The sequence below is a fragment of the Salmo salar genome, chromosome ssa17 (assembly GCF_905237065.1).
Source record: "Salmo salar chromosome ssa17, Ssal_v3.1, whole genome shotgun sequence".
In the NCBI taxonomy this organism is placed as follows: domain Eukaryota; kingdom Metazoa; phylum Chordata; class Actinopteri; order Salmoniformes; family Salmonidae; genus Salmo; species Salmo salar.
This window is the reverse complement of record NC_059458.1, coordinates 76,361,986-76,385,972: the sequence shown is the minus strand read 5'-3', so window position 1 is coordinate 76,385,972 and position 23,987 is coordinate 76,361,986. Positions and strand designations below refer to the sequence as shown.

The 23,987-nt window shown below is 43.3% G+C and overlaps 1 protein-coding gene across 2 annotated transcripts; it reads right to left on the bottom strand.

The window, feature by feature from the left end:
• Window positions 1-21,088, bottom strand: dera (deoxyribose-phosphate aldolase (putative)). 2 transcript variants are annotated; one of them, NM_001139835.1, is given in 10 exon segments: window positions 1-448; window positions 554-901; window positions 1,183-1,332; window positions 1,581-1,693; window positions 6,769-6,897; window positions 10,283-10,417; window positions 16,644-16,739; window positions 17,434-17,581; window positions 18,617-18,714; window positions 20,924-21,023. In NM_001139835.1, coding segments are annotated over 9 exon segments (957 nt in total). In that variant the 5' UTR covers window positions 20,955-21,023; the 3' UTR covers window positions 1-448; window positions 554-844.
• Window positions 21,089-23,987: the final 2,899 nt, after the last annotated feature.

Below are 23,987 nucleotides of genomic sequence, written 5' to 3'. Positions count from 1 at the left end.
TAATGTTTGATGGTCTTTAATCACACCTCAACATTTTCAACAAAATGTCCAGACAGACATGATTACAATGGGTGGCAATCTTTCATTACAACGACAACAGTAATAGACAGACGGAAAACTGAATTAAGAGCTTTATATTGTCTATAATATAGTACTCTCAAAACAACTACAGTTTAATGGATCATTAAGACTGACTCAGCAACACTCAATTCATACAGCATCATAGTTTCACATTGTTTGGATGGGAACTAGATGAAACAATACTGGCTAACTGTCTCAAGGCACAAAGAGTAAGATATTACAGAAGTATTGTACATCCTGTATATAGTAAAATGGCATATGTACCAGAAGTACTGTATACAGTAAAATGGCAGATATACCAGAAGTACTGTATACAGTAAAATGGCAGATATACCAGAAGTACTGTATACAGTAAAATGGCAGATATACCAGAAGTACTGTATACAGTAAAATGGCAGCTATTCCAGAAGTACTATATACAGTAAAATGGCAGCTATCCCAGAAGTACTGTATACAGTAAAATGGCAGATATCCCAGAAGTACTGTATACAGTAAAATGGCAGATATCCCAGAAGTACTGTATACAGTAAAATGGCAGATATCCCAGAAGTACTGTATACAGTAAAATGGCAGATATCCCAGAAGTACTGTATACAGTAAAATGGCAGGCTCTCTTCCCTTCACTTGACATGGTCATCTGGTCAAATCAACATATTCCTGACAAATACAGTTACAGACATATCTTCCAGGAACCAATCTGCACAGTGATAGGCTGGTTCGGTGAGGTTTCAGATTGGTCACTTTGGAAATGGTAACCATGGTTTCAGGCCATGGGCATCTGGTGATAGGCTGCGTAGCGACCAGTCACGTAATGGTAGATCTGGAGAAAAGAGAGAAACAGGGAATAACAGAAGATGAAAGAGGATGACAGGTAAAAACACTTAGCTAGATAGAGCAGACCATTTAAATATGACCCTGTTGTTATTGGGACGTCTAGAACACTGACATGTACAGGTTAAAGGTCAGGACTAATGGACAAACTAAACCATTATTGTGTCCTACAGTACCAAGCCATCCCACTCTCAGCACTAAAATCAGCCACGTTATGGGACGTGTTTTAAAAGGACCTGAGTGTGTGAGTGTGAGTGTGTGTGTGTGTACCTGTCTCTCTATGTCAGCCAGTAGACTACTAGCCCCCAGTCTAAAGAGGTGAGGGCTCAGCCACTCGTCTCCCAGCTCTTCCTTCATCAGAGTCAGCCACACCAACGACTCCTTGGCTGTACGGATCCCACCAGCAGGCTTAAAACCAACCTAGGGGAACAGGATACAGGAACAACAGATAGACGTCAGTGAGGCAACAACACAACTTCACCAGGGATAGAAGACCACTCAACAGGGAACAATGTTTATTTCAATCCATTTTAGGTAAATACATATATCTGATGATGAACGGCATTGATTAGAACGGAGTTAATTCAGCTAACTTGACTGGACGGAATCTAAAGAAAAGCACACACACACACACACACACACACACACACACACACACACACACACACCTTATGTCCAGTCTTCAGGAAGTAGTCCCGGATGGCTCTGACCATCACTATGGCGACAGGGTAGGTAGCGTTGACAGACTCCTTCCCTGTTGACGTCTTGATGAAGTCCGACCCTGTTGTTACACAAACACACACAGACGTTGTTAAAAAGACGACCTTGTTTCACCAACTGACCTCAGGGCATTGGGAAAGTATTCAGAACCCTGGACTTTTTACACATTTTGTTACGTTAAATGTAAAAACAAAATCCTCAATCTTCACACAGTACCCAGTAATGACAAAGTGAAACAGGTTTTTCAAAATGTTTGCTAATTTTATTAAAAACAAAAAACAGAAATACCTCATTTACATAAGTATTCAGACCCTTTGCTAGGAGACTCAAAATTGACCTCAAGTGAAGCCTGTTTCTATTGATCATCCTTCAGATGTTTCTACAACTTGATTGGAGTCCACCTGTGGTAAATTCTATTGATTGGACATGATTTGGAAAGGCACACACCTATATATATATATAAGGTCCCACAGTTGACAGTACATGTCAGAGCAAAAACCAAGCCATGAGGTCGAAGGAATTGTCCGTAGAGCTCTGAGACAGGATTGTTTTGAGGCACAGATCTGGGGAAGGGTACCAAAAGATTTCTGCAGCATTGAAGGTCCCCAAGAACACAGTGGCCTCCATCATTCTTAAATGTAAGAAGTTTGGGACCACCAAGACTCTTCCTAGAGCTGGCCGCCCGGCCAAACTGAGCAATCGGTGGAGAAGGGCCTTGGTCAGGGAGGTGACCAAGAACCCGATGGTCACTCTGACAGAGCTTCAGAGTTCCTCTGTGGAGATGGAAGAACCTTCCAGAAGGACAACCATCTCTGCAGCACTCCAACAATCAGGTCTTTATGGTAGAGTGGCCCGACGGAAGCCATTCCTCAGGCACATGACAGCCTGCTTGGAGTTTGCCAAAAGGCACTTAAAGACTCACAGACCATGAGAAACAAGATTCACTGGTCTGATGAAACCAAGATTGAACTCTTTGGCCTAAATGCCAAGCGTCACGTCTGGAGGAAACCTGGCACCATCCCTACGGTGAAGCATGGTGTTGGCAGCATCATGCTGTGGGGATGTTTTTCAGCGGCAGAGATTGGGAGACTAGTCAGGATGGATGGAAAGATGAACGGAGTAAAGTACAGAGAGATCCTTGATGAAAACCTGCTCCAGAGCGCTCAGGACCTCAGACTGGGGCGAAGGTTCACCTTCCAACAGGACAATGACCCTAAGCACACAGCCAAGACAACGCAGGAGAGGCTTTGGGACAAGTCTCTGAATGTCCTTGAGTTACATTACTGCTGCTCTTCAATGAATTATTATTAATTTTACTTAACACTTATTTTTCTTAACTGCATTGTTGGTTAAGGGCTGGTAAGTAAGCATTTCACTGTAATACCTGTTGTATTCAGCATTTCACTGTAATACCTGTTGTATTCAGCATTTCACTATAATACCTGTTGTATTCGGCATTTCACTGTAATACCTGTTGTATTCAGCATTTCACTGTAATACCTGTTGTATTCAGCATTTCACTGTAATACCTGTTGTATTCAGCATTTCACTGTAATACCTGTTGTATTCAGCATTTCACTGTAATACCTGTTGTATTCGGCATTTCACTGTAATACCTGTTGTATTCGGCATTTCACTGTAATACCTGTTGTATTCGGCATTTCACTGTAATACCTGTTGTATTCGGCATTTCACTGTAATACCTGTTGTATTCGGCATTTCACTGTAATACCTGTTGTATTCGGCATTTCACTGTAATACCTGTTGTATTCGGCATTTCACTGTAATACCTGTTGTATTCGGCATTTCACTGTAATACCTGTTGTATTCGGCATTTCACTGTAATACCTGTTGTATTCAGCATTTCACTGTAATACCTGTTGTATTCAGCATTTCACTGTAATACCTGTTGTATTCAGCATTTCACTGTAATACCTGTTGTATTCAGCATTTCACTGTAATACCTGTTGTATTCAGCATTTCACTGTAATACCTGTTGTATTCAGCATTTCACTGTAATACCTGTTGTATTCAGCATTTCACTGTAATACCTGTTGTATTCAGCATTTCACTGTAATACCTGTTGTATTCAGCATTTCACTGTAATACCTGTTGTATTTGGCACATGTGACAAATACAATTTGATTTGAGTGGCCCAGCCAGATCCCGGACTAGATACCTGATCGAACATCTCTGGAGAGACCTGAAAATAGCTGTGCAGCGACACTCCCCATCCAACCTGAAAGAGCTTGAGAGGATCTGCAGAGAGGAATGGGAGAAACTCCCCAAATACATGTGTGCCAAGCTTGTAGCATCATGGCCAAGAAGACTCAAGGCTGTAATCTCTGCCAAGGGTGTTTCAACAAAGTACTGAGTAAAGGGTCTGAATACTTCTGTAAATGTGATATTTAATTTATTTTTGCTGCAAAGAATTCTACAAACGTGTTTTTGCTTTGTCATTATGGGGTATTGTGATGTCATTATGGGGTATTGTGATGTCATTATGGGGTATTGTGATGTCATTATGGGGTATTGTGATGTCATTATGGGGTATTGTGATGTCATTATGGGGTATTGTGTGTAGGTTGACGAGGGGGAAAAACATAATCAATTTTAGAATAAGGCTGTAACGTAACAAAATGTGGAAAAAGTCAAGGGGTCTGAATCCTCTCTGAATGCTCTGTTTAACCTGCAAAATAACATCTGGTGGACAATTTCGTGTTATTGTCACCATGACAATTCCTTCTAGCCATCAATATGGAATCTATTCGGCTTTTCAACAATTCCAGAAAGATCCCATTCAAGCAGGATGCGCTATAGAAATAGGAAACTAGACATACAGATGACCTACAATACAGTACACACATTTAACACTCTAGAAATTCTAGAAATACATTTGTAGGAATAAAAATAGGAAATTTAGAGATGTCATCAGACTGGACTAAAATACAATATGATACTACTACAGTATAAGAGGTACAGCTAGTTCTAAAGTATCTCTGGCTGAAACAGGACATTACAGTGAGGCCCGCTCTGCTCCCAGGGTCTCCAGAGCCATTACAGTGAGGGCCGCTCTGCTCCCAGGGTCTCCAGAGACATTACAGTGAGGGCCGCTCTGCTCCCAGGGTCTCCAGAGACATTACAGTGAGGGCCGCTCTGCTCCCAGGGTCTCCAGAGACATTACAGTGAGGGCCGCTCTGCTCCCAGGGTCTCCAGAGACATTACAGTGAGGGCCGCTCTGCTCCCAGGGTCTCTAGAGACATTACAGTGAGGGCCGCTCTGCTCCCAGGGTCTCCAGAGACATTACAGTGAGGGCCGCTCTGCTCCCAGGGTCTCCAGAGACATTACAGTGAGGGCCGCTCTGCTCCCAGGGTCTCCAGAGACATTACAGTGAGGGCCGCTCTGCTCCCAGGGTCTCCAGAGACATTACAGTGAGGGCCGCTCTGCTCTCAGGGTCTCCAGAGACATTACAGTGAGGGCCGCTCTGCTCCCAGGGTCTCCAGAGACATTACAGTGAGGGCCGCTCTGCTCCCAGGGTCTCCAGAGACATTACAGTGAGGGCCGCTCTGCTCCCAGGGTCTCCAGAGACATTACAGTGAGGGCCGCTCTGCTCCCAGGGTCTCCAGAGCCAGAGGAGAACATATGGTGTCTGTGACACTGTAACAGGGCTAACAGAGGGTGTGTGCTGCCTGCTTCATCAATATAACTCTTCATTTATCCCCTTCCTTCCCTCCCGTTCCTTCCATCCCTACATTTATCCCCTTCCTTTCCTTCTGAGACAATTATGTCTTATCAGCTTTCTGGATAAAAATAGAAGATGAAATGACAGGCTGTTAATAGATGAACCACAAACCCTGGTAAAAAAACCATCATCCCTCTATTCTCCTCTCCTCCTTTCCCTCCATCCCTTCTGCCTCCTCCCCCTAGTCTCTAATGACTGTTCATTACTACACTGATGAACACTTTACAGATATGTACTATGTATTTTTACAGTCAGAGTTTTTCTTTATTTCTTCCCTTCTTTCTTTCACTCACTCTCTCTTTCTTTCTTTGTCTCTCGCTCTCTTCCTCTTCCCACCATCGCCCCCTTTCTCTCTCCCGCATAACCCCCTCTCTCTCCCGCATAACCCCCTCTCTCTCTCCCGCATAACCCCCTCTCTCTCTCCCGCATAACCCCCTCTCGAAACCCCCCCTCTCGCTCTCGCATAACCCCCTCTCTCTCTTCCTCATAAACCCCCTCTCACCATCTTTCCCTCTCGCTCTCCCCCCTCTCTCACCATCTTTCCCTCTCGCTCTCCTCCCCCCTCACCATCTTTCCCTCTCCCTCTCGCTCTCCTCCCCCCCACTCTCTCACCATCTTTCCCTCTCCCTCTCGCTCTCCTCCCCAATTCTCTCACCATCTTTCCCTCTCTCTCCCTCTCTCTCCTCATCCCCAGACGGAGGAATAATTCTGTACATTGGTTATGGGGATGTTAATGAGTTGATAATTGATAGAGGTTATTAAACGAGGATGTCGGTAATGACGCTCGTTTCATTTGGCTAGCGCGGGCAAGCAGGCAGTGTGTGTGTGTGTGTGTGTGTGTGTGTGTGTGTGTGTGTGTGTGTGTGTGGCGGAGTAAAATAGCCGCCGTCATAGATTAATAGGCAAAATTATCATTCAATTTCTGGAATCTCATACGCAATTTATAGAACAAGGGGAGATTAAGGAGCAGAGCTGAGACAAAAGCAATGTATTTTAATAATGATCTCTATCGGACCGGCTGACAATTTGGTACAGTAATCAGGCTTATTATGTGACAGGGAGCTAAGTGTACAGTTCAGTGTGTGTGTGTGTGTGTGTGTGTGTGTGTGTATGTGAGAGAGAGAGAAAGAGAGAGAGAGTGTTCATCAGGTTAGCTAAGTACAGAGACAGAGAGTACAGCCTGTACAACAGCTCCCCCCAGAGGAGGACATGACAAACTGCACCATGTGTAAAACAATATCACTGGTCCTGATTCAGGGGAGAGATGAGCACATTCAACTCAACATTTTCACAAATCATTCATCAACGAGAGAAAATGGGAGCTGGATCTCAAGTATAATACCAACCTGTGTGTACGTGTGAGTGTGTGTGAGAGAGAGAGAGGGAACACTCACCAGCCATCATAGCCACCAGACTAGCCTTGTAGACATTGGTGTAGGTCCCCAGCTCTCCTATAGCCAGGATGGACTTCATGTGAGCCTCCCCACAGGCCTCTCTGAACTGACACACCTCATCATACATGGCTGAGGAGAGACACGGGATTTAAATGGAAACTTTATTGAGGAGAGAGACGGGATTTAAATGGAAACTTTATTGAGGAGAGACACTTCACCACACACCTTCACTGCCATAGCAACACCATAGCTCATACTGCCATAGCAACACCATAGCTCATACTGCCATAGCAACACCATAACTCATACTGCCATAGCAACACCATAGCTCATACTGCCATAGCAACACCATAACTCATACTGCCATAGCAACACCATAGCTCATACGGCCATAGCAACACCATAGCTCATACTGCCATAGCAACACCATAGCTCATACTGCCATAGCAACACCATAGCTCATACGGCCATAGCAACACCATAGCTCATACTGCCATAGCAACACCATAGCTCATACTGCCATAGCAACACCATAGCTCATACTGCCATAGCAACACCATAGCTCATACGGCCATAGCAACACCATAGCTCATACGGCCATAGCAACACCATAACTCATACTGCCATAGCAACACCATAGCTCATACTGCCACAGCAACACCATAGCAACACCATAGCAACACCATAGCAACACCATAGCTCATACTGCCATAGCAACACCATAGCTCATACTGCCATAGCAACACCATAGCTCATACTGCCATAGCAACACCATAGCTCATACTGCCATAGCAACACCATAGCTCATACTGCCATAGCAACACCATAGCTCATACTGCTATAGCAACACCATAGCTCATACTGCCATAGCAACACCATAGCTGTTTTTAATATGTTTTATGTACACTGCCGGTCAAAAGTTTTAGAACACATACTCATTCAAGGGTTTTTCTTTATTTTTAAATAACACATATGGAATCATGTAGTAATCAAAAAAGTGTTGAACAAATCAAAATATATTTTATATTTGAGATTCTTCAAATAGCCACCCTTTGCCTTGATATGTATGTGAGTGAGTGAGTGAGTGAGTGAGTGAGTGAGTGAGTGAGTGAGTGAGTGAGTGAGTGAGTGAGTGAGTGAGTGAGTGAGTGAGTGAGTGAGTGAGTGAGTGAGTGAGTGAGTGAGTGAGTGAGTGAGAGAGTGAGAGAGTGAGAGAGTGAGAGAGTGAGAGTGAGACCTCAAAGTCAACAGTGAAGAGGCAACTCTGGGATGCTGGCCTTCTAGGCAGAGTTCCTCTGTCCAGTGTCTGTGTTCTTTTGCCCATCTTACTGACTGACTGACTGACTGTGTGTTTACATGTTCCAGCTGACTGACTGACTGTATGTTTACATGTTCCAGTTGACTGACTGACTGACTGTATGTTTACATGTTCCAGTTGACTGACTGACTGACTGACTGACTGTATGTTCCAGTTGACTGACTGACTGACTGATATGTTCCAGTTGACTGACTGACTGACTGTATGTTCCAGTTGACTGACTGACTGACTGACTGACTGACTGACTGCATGTTCCAGTTGACTGACTGACTGACTGTATGTTTACATGTTCCAGCTGACTGACTGACTGTGTGTTTACATGTTCCAGTTGACTGACTGACTGTATGTTTACATGTTCCAGTTGACTGACTGACTGACTGTATGTTTACATGTTCCAGTTGACTGACTGACTGACTGTATGTTCCAGTTGACTGACTGACTGACTGACTGTATGTTCCAGTTGACTGACTGACTGACTGACTGACTGTATGTTCCAGTTGACTGACTGACTGACTGTATGTTCCAGTTGACTGACTGACTGACTGACTGACTGCATGTTCCAGTTGACTGACTGACTGACTGTATGTTTACATGTTCCAGCTGACTGACTGACTGTGTGTTTACATGTTCCAGTTGACTGACTGACTGTGTGTTTACATGTTCCAGTTGACTGACTGACTGACTGTATGTTTACATGTTCCAGTTGACTGACTGGCTGACTGTATGTTTACATGTTCCAGTTGACTGACTGACTGACTGTATGTTTACATGTTCCAGTTGACTGACTGACTGACTGTATGTTTACATGTTCCAGTTGACTGACTGACTGACTGTATGTTTACATGTTCCAGTTGACTGACTGACTGACTGACTGTATGTTTACATGTTCCAGTTGTCTGACTGACTGTGTGTTTACATGTTCCAGTTGTCTGACTGACTGTGTGTTTACATGTTCCAGTTGTCTGACTGACTGTGTGTTTACATGTTCCAGTTGTCTGACTGACTGTGTGTTTACATGTTCCAGTTGACTGACTGACTGTGTGTTTACATGTTCCAGTTGACTGACTGACTGTATGTTTACATGTTCCAGTTGTCTGACTGACTGTGTGTTTACATGTTCCAGTTGTCTGACTGACTGTGTGTTTACATGTTCCAGTTGACTGACTGACTGTGTGTTTACATGTTCCAGTTGACTGACTGACTGTGTGTTTACATGTTCCAGTTGTCTGACTGACTGACTGTATGTTTACATGTTCCAGTTGTCTGACTGACTGACTGTATGTTTACATGTTCCAGCAGACTGACTGACTGTATGTTTACATGTTCCAGCAGACTGACTGACTGTATGTTTACATGTTCCAGCAGACTGACTGACTGTATGTTTACATGTTCCAGCAGACTGACTGACTGTATGTTTACATGTTCCAGTTGACTGACTGTATGTTTACATGTTCCAGTTGACTGACTGTATGTTTACATGTTCCAGTTGACTGACTGTATGTTTACATGTTCCAGCTGACTGACTGTATGTTTACATGTTCCAGCTGACTGACTGTATGTTTACATGTTCCAGCTGACTGACTGTATGTTTACATGTTCCAGCTGACTGACTGTATGTTTACATGTTCCAGTTGACTGACTGTATGTTTACATGTTCCAGTTGACTGACTGTATGTTTACATGTTCCAGCTGACTGACTGTATGTTTACATGTTCCAGTTGACTGACTGTATGTTTACATGTTCCAGCTGACTGACTGTATGTTTACATGTTCCAGTTGACTGACTGTATGTTTACATGTTCCAGTTGAATGACTGACTGTATGTTTACATGTTCCAGGTGACTGACTGTATGTTTACATGTTCCAGCAGACTGACTGACTGTATGTTTACATGTTCCAGCAGACTGACTGACTGTATGTTTACATGTTCCAGTTGACTGACTGTATGTTTACATGTTCCAGTTGACTGACTGTATGTTTACATGTTCCAGGTGACTGACTGTATGTTTACATGTTCCAGCAGACTGACTGACTGTATGTTTACATGTTCCAGTTGACTGACTGTATGTTTACATGTTCCAGTTGACTGACTGTATGTAACAGGCTGTTCTGGAAGCAGAGGGTGGTCTGACCCGGTACAAGCCAGATGTACCTAATAAAGTGTCTGGTGAGTGTCTATAATAAGATATACCATACCTTCCCACTGTCCAGTGAGGGCCAGAGTCCTGTTAATGACTATATCGATCTCCATAGCTCCATCCTCTACAGCCATACGGACCTCCTCCAGCCTGGTCTTCAGTGAGGTCTGGCCTGCAGGGAAACCTGTCGCCACTGAGGACAGGAGCAGCAGGATGGAGAGAGAGAAGACAGTGGCTTTGCTGAGTCACTATCTACAGTTTTTCATGTCATAATATTCTGTTATTTCATTCATGTTGTGGCTGTAAGAGTCGTTTATGTGTTATAATTAAGCAATAAGGCCTGAGGAGGTGTGGTATATGGCCAATATACCACGGCCGAGGGCTGTTCTTAGACACGACGCAACGCGGAGTGCCTGGATACAGCCCTTAGCCGTGGTATATTGGCCATATACCACAAACCCCTTAGGAGCCTTATTGCTATTATAAACTGGTTACCAATGTAATTAGAGCAGTAAAAATACATGTTTGGTCATACCCGTGGTGTACGGTCTTATATACCATTGCTGTCAGCCAATCAGCATTCAGGGCTCCAACCACCCAGTTTATAATTGCATATATGAATCGATCAATAAATCAAAATAACAAAGAAACATAAAACCAATCAGAGGTTGACGGAAGTGACAAAACACACCTGGACTGTCCAACTACAGAATGATACGGAGGTAGACTTCCTCCTCTCTCTCTCTCTAACCTGAGGAGACAGGTAGGAGACAACATACACCTGGACTGTCCAACTACAGAATGATACGGAGGTAGACTTCCTCATCTCTCTCTCTAACCTGAGGAGACAGGTAGGAGACAACATACACCTGGACTGTCCAACTACAGAATGATACGGAGGTAGACTTCCTCCTCTCTCTCTCTAACCTGAGGAGACAGGTAGGAGACAACATACACCTGGACTGTCCAACTACAGAATGATACGGAGGTAGACTTCCTCCTCTCTCTCTCTAACCTGAGGAGACAGGTAGGAGACAACATACACCTGGACTGTCCAACTACAGAATGATACGGAGGTAGACTTCCTCCTCTCTCTCTCTCTAACCTGAGGAGACAGGTAGGAGACAACATACACCTGGACTGTCCAACTACAGAATGATACGGAGGTAGACTTCCTCCTCTCTCTCTCTAACCTGAGGAGACAGGTAGGAGACAACATACACCTGGACTGTCCAACTACAGAATGATACGGAGGTAGACTTCCTCCTCTCTCTCTCTAACCTGAGGAGACAGGTAGGAGACAACATACACCTGGACTGTCCAACTACAGAATGATACGGAGGTAGGATTCCTCCTCTCTCTCTCTAACCTGAGGAGACAGGTAGGAGACAACATACACCTGGACTGTCCAACTACAGAATGATACGGAGGTAGACTTCCTCCTCTCTCTCTCTCTAACCTGAGGAGACAGGTAGGAGACAACATACACCTGGACTGTCCAACTACAGAATGATACGGAGGTAGACTTCCTCCTCTCTCTCTCTAACCTGAGGAGACAGGTAGGAGACAACATACACCTGGACTGTCCAACTACAGAATGATACGGAGGTAGACTTCCTCCTCTCTCTCTCTCTAACCTGAGGAGACAGGTAGGAGACAACATACACCTGGACTGTCCAACTACAGAATGATACGGAGGTAGACTTCCTCCTCTCTCTCTCTCTAACCTGAGGAGACAGGTAGGAGACAACATACACCTGGACTGTCCAACTACAGAATGATACGGAGGTAGACTTCCTCCTCTCTCTCTCTAACCTGAGGAGACAGGTAGGAGACAACATACACCTGGACTGTCCAACTACAGAATGATACGGAGGTAGACTTCCTCCTCTCTCTCTCTAACCTGAGGAGACAGGTAGGAGACAACATACACCTGGACTGTCCAACTACAGAATGATACGGAGGTAGACTTCCTCCTCTCTCTCTCTCTAACCTGAGGAGACAGGTAGGAGACAACATACACCTGGACTGTCCAACTACAGAATGATACGGAGGTAGACTTCCTCCTCTCTCTCTCTCTAACCTGAGGAGACAGGTAGGAGACAACATACACCTGGACTGTCCAACTACAGAATGATACGGAGGTAGACTTCCTCCTCTCTCTCTCTAACCTGAGGAGACAGGTAGGAGACAACATACACCTGGACTGTCCAACTACAGAATGATACGGAGGTAGACTTCCTCCTCTCTCTCTCTCTAACCTGAGGAGACAGGTAGGAGACAACATACACCTGGACTGTCCAACTACAGAATGATACGGAGGTAGACTTCCTCCTCTCTCTCTCTAACCTGAGGAGACAGGTAGGAGACAACATACACCTGGACTGTCCAACTACAGAATGATACGGAGGTAGACTTCCTCCTCTCTCTCTCTAACCTGAGGAGACAGGTAGGAGACAACATACACCTGGACTGTCCAACTACAGAATGATACGGAGGTAGACTTCCTCCTCTCTCTCTCTAACCTGAGGAGACAGGTAGGAGACAACATACACCTGGACTGTCCAACTACAGAATGATACGGAGGTAGACTTCCTCCTCTCTCTCTCTAACCTGAGGAGACAGGTAGGAGACAACATACACCTGGACTGTCCAACTACAGAATGATACGGAGGTAGACTTCCTCCTCTCTCTCTCTAACCTGAGGAGACAGGTAGGAGACAACATACACCTGGACTGTCCAACTACAGAATGATACGGAGGTAGACTTCCTCCTCTCTCTCTCTCTAACCTGAGGAGACAGGTAGGAGACAACATACACCTGGACTGTCCAACTACAGAATGATACGGAGGTAGACTTCCTCCTCTCTCTCTCTCTAACCTGAGGAGACAGGTAGGAGACAACATACACCTGGACTGTCCAACTACAGAATGATACGGAGGTAGACTTCCTCCTCTCTCTCTCTAACCTGAGGAGACAGGTAGGAGACAACATACACCTGGACTGTCCAACTACAGAATGATACGGAGGTAGACTTCCTCCTCTCTCTCTCTAACCTGAGGAGACAGGTAGGAGACAACATACACCTGGACTGTCCAACTACAGAATGATACGGAGGTAGACTTCCTCCTCTCTCTCTCTAACCTGAGGAGACAGGTAGGAGACAACATACACCTGGACTGTCCAACTACAGAATGATACGGAGGTAGACTTCCTCCTCTCTCTCTCTAACCTGAGGAGACAGGTAGGAGACAACATACACCTGGACTGTCCAACTACAGAATGATACGGAGGTAGACTTCCTCCTCTCTCTCTCTAACCTGAGGAGACAGGTAGGAGACAACATACACCTGGACTGTCCAACTACAGAATGATACGGAGGTAGACTTCCTCCTCTCTCTCTCTTAACCTGAGGAGACAGGTAGGAGACAACATACACCTGGACTGTCCAACTACAGAATGATACGGAGGTAGACTTCCTCCTCTCTCTCTCTCTAACCTGAGGAGACAGGTAGGAGACAACATACACCTGGACTGTCCAACTACAGAATGATACGGAGGTAGACTTCCTCCTCTCTCTCTCTCAACCTGAGGAGACAGGTAGGAGACAACATACACCTGGACTGTCCAACTACAGAATGATACGGAGGTAGACTTCCTCCTCTCTCTCTCTCTAACCTGAGGAGACAGGTAGGAGACAACATACACCTGGACTGTCCAACTACAGAATGATACGGAGGTAGACTTCCTCCTCTCTCTCTCTCTAACCTGAGGAGACAGGTAGGAGACAACATACACCTGGACTGTCCAACTACAGAATGATACGGAGGTAGACTTCCTCCTCTCTCTCTCTCTAACCTGAGGAGACAGGTAGGAGACAACATACACCTGGACTGTCCAACTACAGAATGATACGGAGGTAGACTTCCTCCTCTCTCTCTCTAACCTGAGGAGACAGGTAGGAGACAACATACACCTGGACTGTCCAACTACAGAATGATACGGAGGTAGACTTCCTCCTCTCTCTCTCTAACCTGAGGAGACAGGTAGGAGACAACATACACCTGGACTGTCCAACTACAGAATGATACGGAGGTAGACTTCCTCCTCTCTCTCTCTCTAACCTGAGGAGACAGGTAGGAGACAACATACACCTGGACTGTCCAACTACAGAATGATACGGAGGTAGACTTCCTCCTCTCTCTCTCTCTAACCTGAGGAGACAGGTAGGAGACAACATACACCTGGACTGTCCAACTACAGAATGATACGGAGGTAGACTTCCTCCTCTCTCTCTCTCTAACCTGAGGAGACAGGTAGGAGACAACATACACCTGGACTGTCCAACTACAGAATGATACGGAGGTAGACTTCCTCCTCTCTCTCTCTAACCTGAGGAGACAGGTAGGAGACAACATACACCTGGACTGTCCAACTACAGAATGATACGGAGGTAGACTTCCTCCTCTCTCTCTCTAACCTGAGGAGACAGGTAGGAGACAACATACACCTGGACTGTCCAACTACAGAATGATACGGAGGTAGACTTCCTCCTCTCTCTCTCTAACCTGAGGAGACAGGTAGGAGACAACATACACCTGGACTGTCCAACTACAGAATGATACGGAGGTAGACTTCCTCCTCTCTCTCTCTAACCTGAGGAGACAGGTAGGAGACAACATACACCTGGACTGTCCAACTACAGAATGATACGGAGGTAGACTTCCTCCTCTCTCTCTCTCTAACCTGAGGAGACAGGTAGGAGACAACATACACCTGGACTGTCCAACTACAGAATGATACGGAGGTAGACTTCCTCCTCTCTCTCTCTAACCTGAGGAGACAGGTAGGAGACAACATACACCTGGACTGTCCAACTACAGAATGATACGGAGGTAGACTTCCTCCTCTCTCTCTCTAACCTGAGGAGACAGGTAGGAGACAACATACACCTGGACTGTCCAACTACAGAATGATACGGAGGTAGACTTCCTCCTCTCTCTCTCTAACCTGAGGAGACAGGTAGGAGACAACATACACCTGGACTGTCCAACTACAGAATGATACGGAGGTAGACTTCCTCCTCTCTCTCTCTAACCTGAGGAGACAGGTAGGAGACAACATACACCTGGACTGTCCAACTACAGAATGATACGGAGGTAGACTTCCTCCTCTCTCTCTCTCTAACCTGAGGAGACAGGTAGGAGACAACATACACCTGGACTGTCCAACTACAGAATGATACGGAGGTAGACTTCCTCCTCTCTCTCTCTAACCTGAGGAGACAGGTAGGAGACAACATACACCTGGACTGTCCAACTACAGAATGATACGGAGGTAGACTTCCTCCTCTCTCTCTCTAACCTGAGGAGACAGGTAGGAGACAACATACACCTGGACTGTCCAACTACAGAATGATACGGAGGTAGACTTCCTCCTCTCTCTCTCTAACCTGAGGAGACAGGTAGGAGACAACATACACCTGGACTGTCCAACTACAGAATGATACGGAGGTAGACTTCCTCCTCTCTCTCTCTAACCTGAGGAGACAGGTAGGAGACAACATACACCTGGACTGTCCAACTACAGAATGATACGGAGGTAGACTTCCTCCTCTCTCTCTCTAACCTGAGGAGACAGGTAGGAGACAACATACACCTGGACTGTCCAACTACAGAATGATACGGAGGTAGACTTCCTCCTCTCTCTCTCTAACCTGAGGAGACAGGTAGGAGACAACATACACCTGGACTGTCCAACTACAGAATGATACGGAGGTAGACTTCCTCCTCTCTCTCTCTAACCTGAGGAGACAGGTAGGAGACAACATACACCTGGACTGTCCAACTACAGAATGATACGGAGGTAGACTTCCTCCTCTCTCTCTCTAACCTGAGGAGACAGGTAGGAGACAACATACACCTGGACTGTCCAACTACAGAATGATACGGAGGTAGACTTCCTCCTCTCTCTCTCTAACCTGAGGAGACAGGTAGGAGACAACATACACCTGGACTGTCCAACTACAGAATGATACGGAGGTAGACTTCCTCCTCTCTCTCTCTAACCTGAGGAGACAGGTAGGAGACAACATACACCTGGACTGTCCAACTACAGAATGATACGGAGGTAGACTTCCTCCTCTCTCTCTAACCTGAGGAGACAGGTAGGAGACAACATACACCTGGACTGTCCAACTACAGAATGATACGGAGGTAGACTTCCTCCTCTCTCTCTCTCTAACCTGAGGAGACAGGTAGGAGACAACATACACCTGGACTGTCCAACTACAGAATGATACGGAGGTAGACTTCCTCCTCTCTCTCTCTAACCTGAGGAGACAGGTAGGAGACAACATACACCTGGACTGTCCAACTACAGAATGATACGGAGGTAGACTTCCTCCTCTCTCTCTTACCTGAGGCGACAGGTAGGCTGGAGTTGGCTGCTTTCAGTGCCTTCACAGCATCAGCCACACGAGACGGGTACACGCACACTGCTGCAGTGGTCACACCTAGATACACAGATACAATCAGAACACATAGTTAAAATACATCTCTTAGCTAACTGAGACAACACACCGCTGCAGTAATCACACCTAGATACAATCAGAACACATAGTTACTCTTCGCCAACACCAAAGACAGGCCTATCATGCGGGACAATAAGGAGCACGTCGCCCCCTAGCGGGACAATAAGGAGCACGTCGCCCCCTAGCGGGACAATAAGGAGCACGTCGCCCCCTAGCGGGACAATAAGGAGCACGTCGCCCCCTAGCGGGACAATAAGGAGCACGTCGCCCCTAGCGGGACAATAAGGAGCACGTCGCCCCTAGCGGGACAATAAGGAGCACGTCGCCCCCTAGCGGGACAATAAGGAGCACGTCGCCCCCTAGCGGGACAATAAGGAGCACGTCGCCCCTAGCGGGACAATAAGGAGCACGTCGCCCCCTAGCGGGACAATAAGGAGCACGTCGCCCCCTAGCGGGACAATAAGGCGCACGTCGCCCTCTAGTGGGTAAATATTCCATGAGTTGTGAATTGAAGAACAAGTATGAAGTATAGCACATCAGTCATGTTTAGGAGGATGTAGACTAACACATTTCATACACAGGATTGATGAAGAGCTATGTAAAGCTAGTCTGTCTCTAGAGCAGGGTGAGGTGGAGAGAGGGAGAGACACGGACAGACAGACACACACCCCACTACCTTTGTCCTGCATGTCCATGCTCTTCAGCAGGTCGCTGCGTACAGGCTGGGTAGCCTTCATACACAGCCGGTGGACGTTGCCGGGAGTGTCGTCACCAGCTAGGGTCGTCAGGTCAATACAGGTCACCGCCCGCAGCAGCCACGCCGCCTGGAGACAGAGAGCATTATGGGTAATGTTGTAACACAGAGCCAGATGTTTGTTCTCAATACAAGGGGTTGGTGTGGACAACACTTCAACACTAGACAACATACAAAACCATACATAATGTAAATCCTTATTCTAATAGTAGGATACAAAATGAGAGTACTGCATATCCTTATTCTAATAGTAGGATACAAACTGAGAATACTGCATATCCTTATTCTAATAGTAGGATACAAACTGAGAATACTGCATATCCTTATTCTAATAGTAGGATACAAACTGAGAATACTGCATATCCTTATTCTAATAGTAGGATACAAACTGAGAATACTGCATATCCTTATTCTAATAGTAGGATACAAACTGAGAATACTGCATATCCTTATTCTAATAGTAGGATACAAACTGAGAATACTGCATATCCTTATTCTAATAGTAGGATACAAACTGAGAATACTGCATATCCTTATTCTAATAGTAGGATACAAACTGAGAATACTGCATATCCTTATTCTAATAGTAGGATACAAACTGAGAATACTGCATATCCTTATTCTAATAGTAGGATACAAACTGAGAATACTGCATATCCTTATTCTAATAGTAGGATACAAACTGAGAATACTGCATATCCTTATTCTAATAGTAGGATACAAACTGAGAATACTGCATATCCTTATTCTAATAGTAGGATACAAACTGAGAATACTGCATATCCTTATTCTAATAGTAGGATACAAACTGAGAATACTGCATATCCTTATTCTAATAGTAGGATACAAACTGAGCATCACTTTATCCTTTCATCTTGAGTGTCTTCTTATGAGACTTATAGGAAAACATTGGAGATGGTTTTTTATTCACACACTCCAAAACTAACCCCCAAAGCCAACCCCCAAAGCCAACCCCCAAAGCCAACCCCCAAAGCTAACCCCCAAAGCCAACCCCCAAAGCTAACCCCCAAAGCTAACCCCCAAAGCTAACCCCCAAAGCTAACCCCCAAAGCCAACCCTCAAAGCCAACCCCCAAAGCTCCTACCTGCCACTGTTTCTTGTTCTTGTTGTGTCCTTGGATCTGCTGAGCTCTCTTCAGCACTGCCTGGGTGTTCACCCGCACCTTGGACACCCACTGCAGGTCTGACACACACACACACACACACACACACACACACACAATAACAACATCAAAATGGAAGGTTGATAAGAAACACGTTAGTTGATCTGTGGTCGCTGTCCACAACGCTTCTATATAAGTTTATATTGAGGTATACGCCTATTTCTAACTGAGTCCACTATTCTGTTCAGATATCTACTGAATATCAGTAGGTCTACAGCAGTTAACCACTGACGGTTAGGCCTGTAACTAAATGTTTTCCGGGATCTTAGTACAGTCAGAAAACAAGAGATCACTGATAGTCACCCCGCCCTGTGCAACTGGGTCCTGGACTTCCTGACGGGTCGCCCCCTGGTGGTGAGGGTAGGTAACAACATCTCCACCCCGCTGATCCTCAACACTGGGGCCCCACAAGGGTGCATTCTCAGCCCTCTCCTGTACTTCCTGTTCACCCACGACTGCGTGGCCACGCACGCCTCCAACTCAATCATCAAGTTTGCAGACGACACTACAGTGGTAGGCTTGATTACCAACAACGACGAGACGGCCTACAGGGAGGAGGTGAGGGCCCTCGGAGTGTGGTGTCAGGAAAATAACCTCACACTCAATGTCAACAAAACAAAGGAGATGATCGTGGACTTCAGGAAACAGCAGAGGGAGCACCCCCTATCCACATCGATGGGACAGTAGTGGAGAAGGTGGAGAGTTTTAAGTTCCTCGGCGTACACATCACGGACAAACTGAAATGGTCCACCCACACAGACAGAGTGGTGAAGAAGGTGCAGCAGCGCCTCTTCAACCTCAGGAGGCTGAAGAAATTTGGCTTGTCACCGAAAACACTCACATTCTTTAACAGATTTTTACATTTTAGTCATTTAGCAGACGCTCTTATCCAGAGCGACTTACAGTAGTGAATGCATACATTTGATTTCGTGCATTTTTATTTATTTATATAAATGTTTTTTTTTGTACTGGCCCCCCATGGGAATCGAACCCACAACCCTGACGTTGCAAACACCATGCTCTACCAACTGAGCCACAGGGAAGGACCCCAGCATCCTTTCGGGCTGTATCTCCGCCTGGTACGGCAACTGCTCCACCCATAACCGTAAGGCTCTCCAGAAGGTAGTGAGGTCTGCACAACACATCACCGGGGGCAAACTACCTGCCCTCCAGGACACCTACACCACCCGATGTCACAGGAAGGCCAAAAAGATCATCAAAGACAACAACCACCCAAGCCACAGCCTGTTCACCCTGCTATCATCCAGAAGGTGAGGTCAGTACAGGTGCATTAAAGCTGGGACCGAGAGACTGAAAAACAGCTTCTATCTCAAGGCCATCAGACTGTTAAACAGCCCTTCACTAACATTGACTGGCTGCTGCCAACATACTGACTCAATCTCTAGCCACTTTAATAATTCAAACTTTAAACAATGCCACTTTATATAATGTTTACATACCCTACATTACTCATCTCATATGTATATACTGTATTTTATACCATCTACTGCATCTTGCCTATGCCGTTCGGGCATCACTCATCCATATATTTATATGTACATATTCTCATTCATTCCTTTAGATTTGTGTGTATTAGGTAGTTGTTGGGGAATTGTTAGATTACTTGTTAGATATTACTGCATGGTCGGTAACTAGAAGCACAAGCATTTCGCCACACTCGCATTAACATCTACTAGCCATGTGTATGTGACCAATAACATTTGACTTGACATGATTCACCCTATCTACTCTGAGTGTCATGTGAAACATATTATCCAGGACATCATGAGTCAAGACTACCAACATTCACTAATTCAGCATAAAACGTTAACTAGCTACTATCTTTAGTGTTCACTAGACACGATACAAAGTATCTCTGATCTCTGAATGTTACTTAACTAAACGTTAGATATATATTAACACGTTGACAGGTACAATGTGCAGTGATTGTTAATACATTGTGTACTTAAATTTACATCACGTGAGAGCGGTAAACGTTACTTCTTACATGCATTTGTTTGAAACCAAACTCTTCCTGTTAGGCCTAAGTGTCACAGTCAAAACATTGATTATCAAGAATGTCCTAAATCTAAACACAGCCTCTATGATAGTAGCTAGAGTTGATACTAGCTAGCTGCACATGCTAACACAATCGATAGCTATTTCACTGGATTTGACTAATGTTTCAGGATAAACATGTATTTCCCACAATAAAGAAGCGAGTCTTACCAAGGGGCATGCCCGGGTTTCTTGCAGACATGGTTAACGACGATTAAACGACCAAAATGAGTTATTTTTCCAGCAGATTCACATAGCAAGCTAATTTGCTACCAGCAGAGTTTCCGGTCTATGGATCTCTTCCTGACGTATAGTTACCGCCCCCCTCAACCCACCAATCACGGTTCAGCTCGAAATGGCGTCGTAAGATGTACATTTGAAGGATCCTCATCAATTAAAAAGATGAATGACATATTTTCAATTATAATATAGTTTTTTTCATAAGAATGTTTTAACCAAAAGTTGTACTTATACATTCTGTATTTATTGTGTCAATAACTATTTATTGTGTCAATTTTTATTTGTTTAAATATTCAAAAATCAAAGCAATCGATTTAACCAGGCTATATCTTAGTCCTTCATGTAAAATCTTGGATAATACTCCAAATGCTGTACACATTTATTGCAAGTCTCACTAACCACATTTTTTTGTTCCTGCCTAGACGTGACATCCTTCAACCATTGCCAAAACCAGAACATGACCAGAATACTATGAAACAAGTTGAGACTTTTTACCACACTGACCGAAACCATGCATTTCTACAGAGCAGTCAATCTGCCAAGATGCCAACAGTCTATGGGCCCACCCAGAAGCAGTATGTAGGCTATGAATGAAAACCAGACCTGATCTGGGATGCGTCCCCATCCTAAATGGCACTCTGTTCCCTATACAGTGCACTACTTTTGACCAGGGTGCTATTTGGGACTCTGACGTGGAGTCAGATCTGAGAGGAAGCAGGAGTGAACGCTTTATTGCCATAACAGACACTGGTAGGCATCTCATTGGGCTCGGTAATCAGTGACTCGATCAGTAATTAAGATGATGAAAGGAGACTTGACAGGCCTACAGAGAGAGAGAGAGAGAGAAGAGGAGGAAGGGAGAGAGAGGGTGGGAGAGAGAGGGAAGGGGAGAGAGAGAGAGAGAAGGGGAGAGAGAACGAGAGGAGGGAGAGAGAGAGAGAGCGAGCGAGCGAGAGAGAGAGAGAGAGAGGGTAGAGAGAGAGAGAGAGAGAGAGAGAGAGAGAGTGAGTGAGTGAGTGAGTGAGTGAGTGAGTGAGTGAGTGAGTGAGTGAGTGAGTGAGAGAGAGAGAGAGATTTGTACTTTAACCATTTGCACATCATTACAACACTGTATATATACATAATATGACATTTATAATGTCTTTATTATTTTGGAACTTCTGTGAGTGTAATGTTTACTGTTCATTTTTATTGTTTATTTCACTTTTGTATGTTATCTACTTCACTTGCTTTGGCAATGTTAACATATGTTTCCCATGCCAATGATATGAATTGAATTGGTGTTTATACTTGCATACTATTGTTTGTACAGATGAACGTCGTACCTTCAGGCATTTGGAAATTGCTCCCAAGGATGAACCAGACTTGTGGAGGTCTACAATTTTCTTTCTGAGGTCTTAGCTGATTTCTTTTGATTTTCCCATGATGTCAAGCAAAGAGGCACTGAGTTTGAAGGTAGGCCTTGAAATACATCCATAGGTACACCTCCAATTGACTCAAATGATGTCATTTAGCCTATCAGAAGCTTCTAAAGCCATGACATCATTTTCTGGAATTTTCCAAGCTGTTTAAAGGCACAGTCAACTTAGTGTATGTAAACGTCTGACCAACTGGAATAAGTTGACCAACTGGATAAGTGAAATAATCTGTCTGTAAACAATTGTTGGAAAAATTACTTGTGTCATGCACAAAGTAGATGTCCTAACCGACTTGCCAAAACTATAGTTTGTTAACAAGAAATTTGTGGAGTGGTTGAAAAACGAGTTTTAATGACTCCAAATGTATGTAAATTTCCGACTTCAACTGAATATACAAAAAATTATATAAATATATATACAAGTAATGATTTAAAAAAAAAATATATATATATAAATATATACATATAATGATATAAATAAATATGCAAATAATAATATAAATAAATATACATATAATGATATAAGTATATATACAAATAATAATATAAATATATATACATATAATAATATAAATAAATATACATGTAATTATATAAATATATATACAAGTAATGATTTAAATATATATAAATATATATACATATAATGATATAAATAAATATTCAAATAATAATATAAATATATACATATAATATATAAATATATATACAAATAATAATATAAATATGGATATATATAATGATGTAAATATATATATATATATATATATATATATATATATATATATACATATAATGATATAAAAATAAATATATATAATAATATAAGTATTATACATAAAATGATATAAATATATATACAAGTAATGATTTAAATATATATGTATATATATATATATATATATATATATATATAATGAAATAAATAAATATACAAATAATAATATAAATAAATATACATAAAATGATATACATTTATATACAAATAATAATATAAATATATATACATATAATAATATAAATAAATATACATATAATTATAGAAATATATATACAAGTAATGATTTAAATATATATAAATATTTATACATATAATGATATAAATAAATATTGAAAGAATAATATAAATATATATACATATAATGATATAAATATATATACAAATAATAATATAAATATGTATACATATAATGATGTAAATATATATATATATATATAAACACATAATGATATAAATATATATACATATAATAATATAATTAATATACATATAATGATATAAATATAAATACAAATAATAATATAAATATATATACATATAATGATGTAAATATATATATACATATATTGGTTGTATAGACAGTATGGACAGTATAAAAATAGAAATGGTTTGTACAGCAGTAGTTATATTAAAAATATATATATATTTAACCTTTATTTAACTAGGCAAGTCGGTTAAGAACAAATACCCAGGGTACTGGGGGGAGACTAGTAACAGTGACTATAGTTCAGGGTACTGGGGGAGACTAGTAACAGTGACTATAGTTCAGGGTACTGGGGGAGACTAGTAACAGTGAC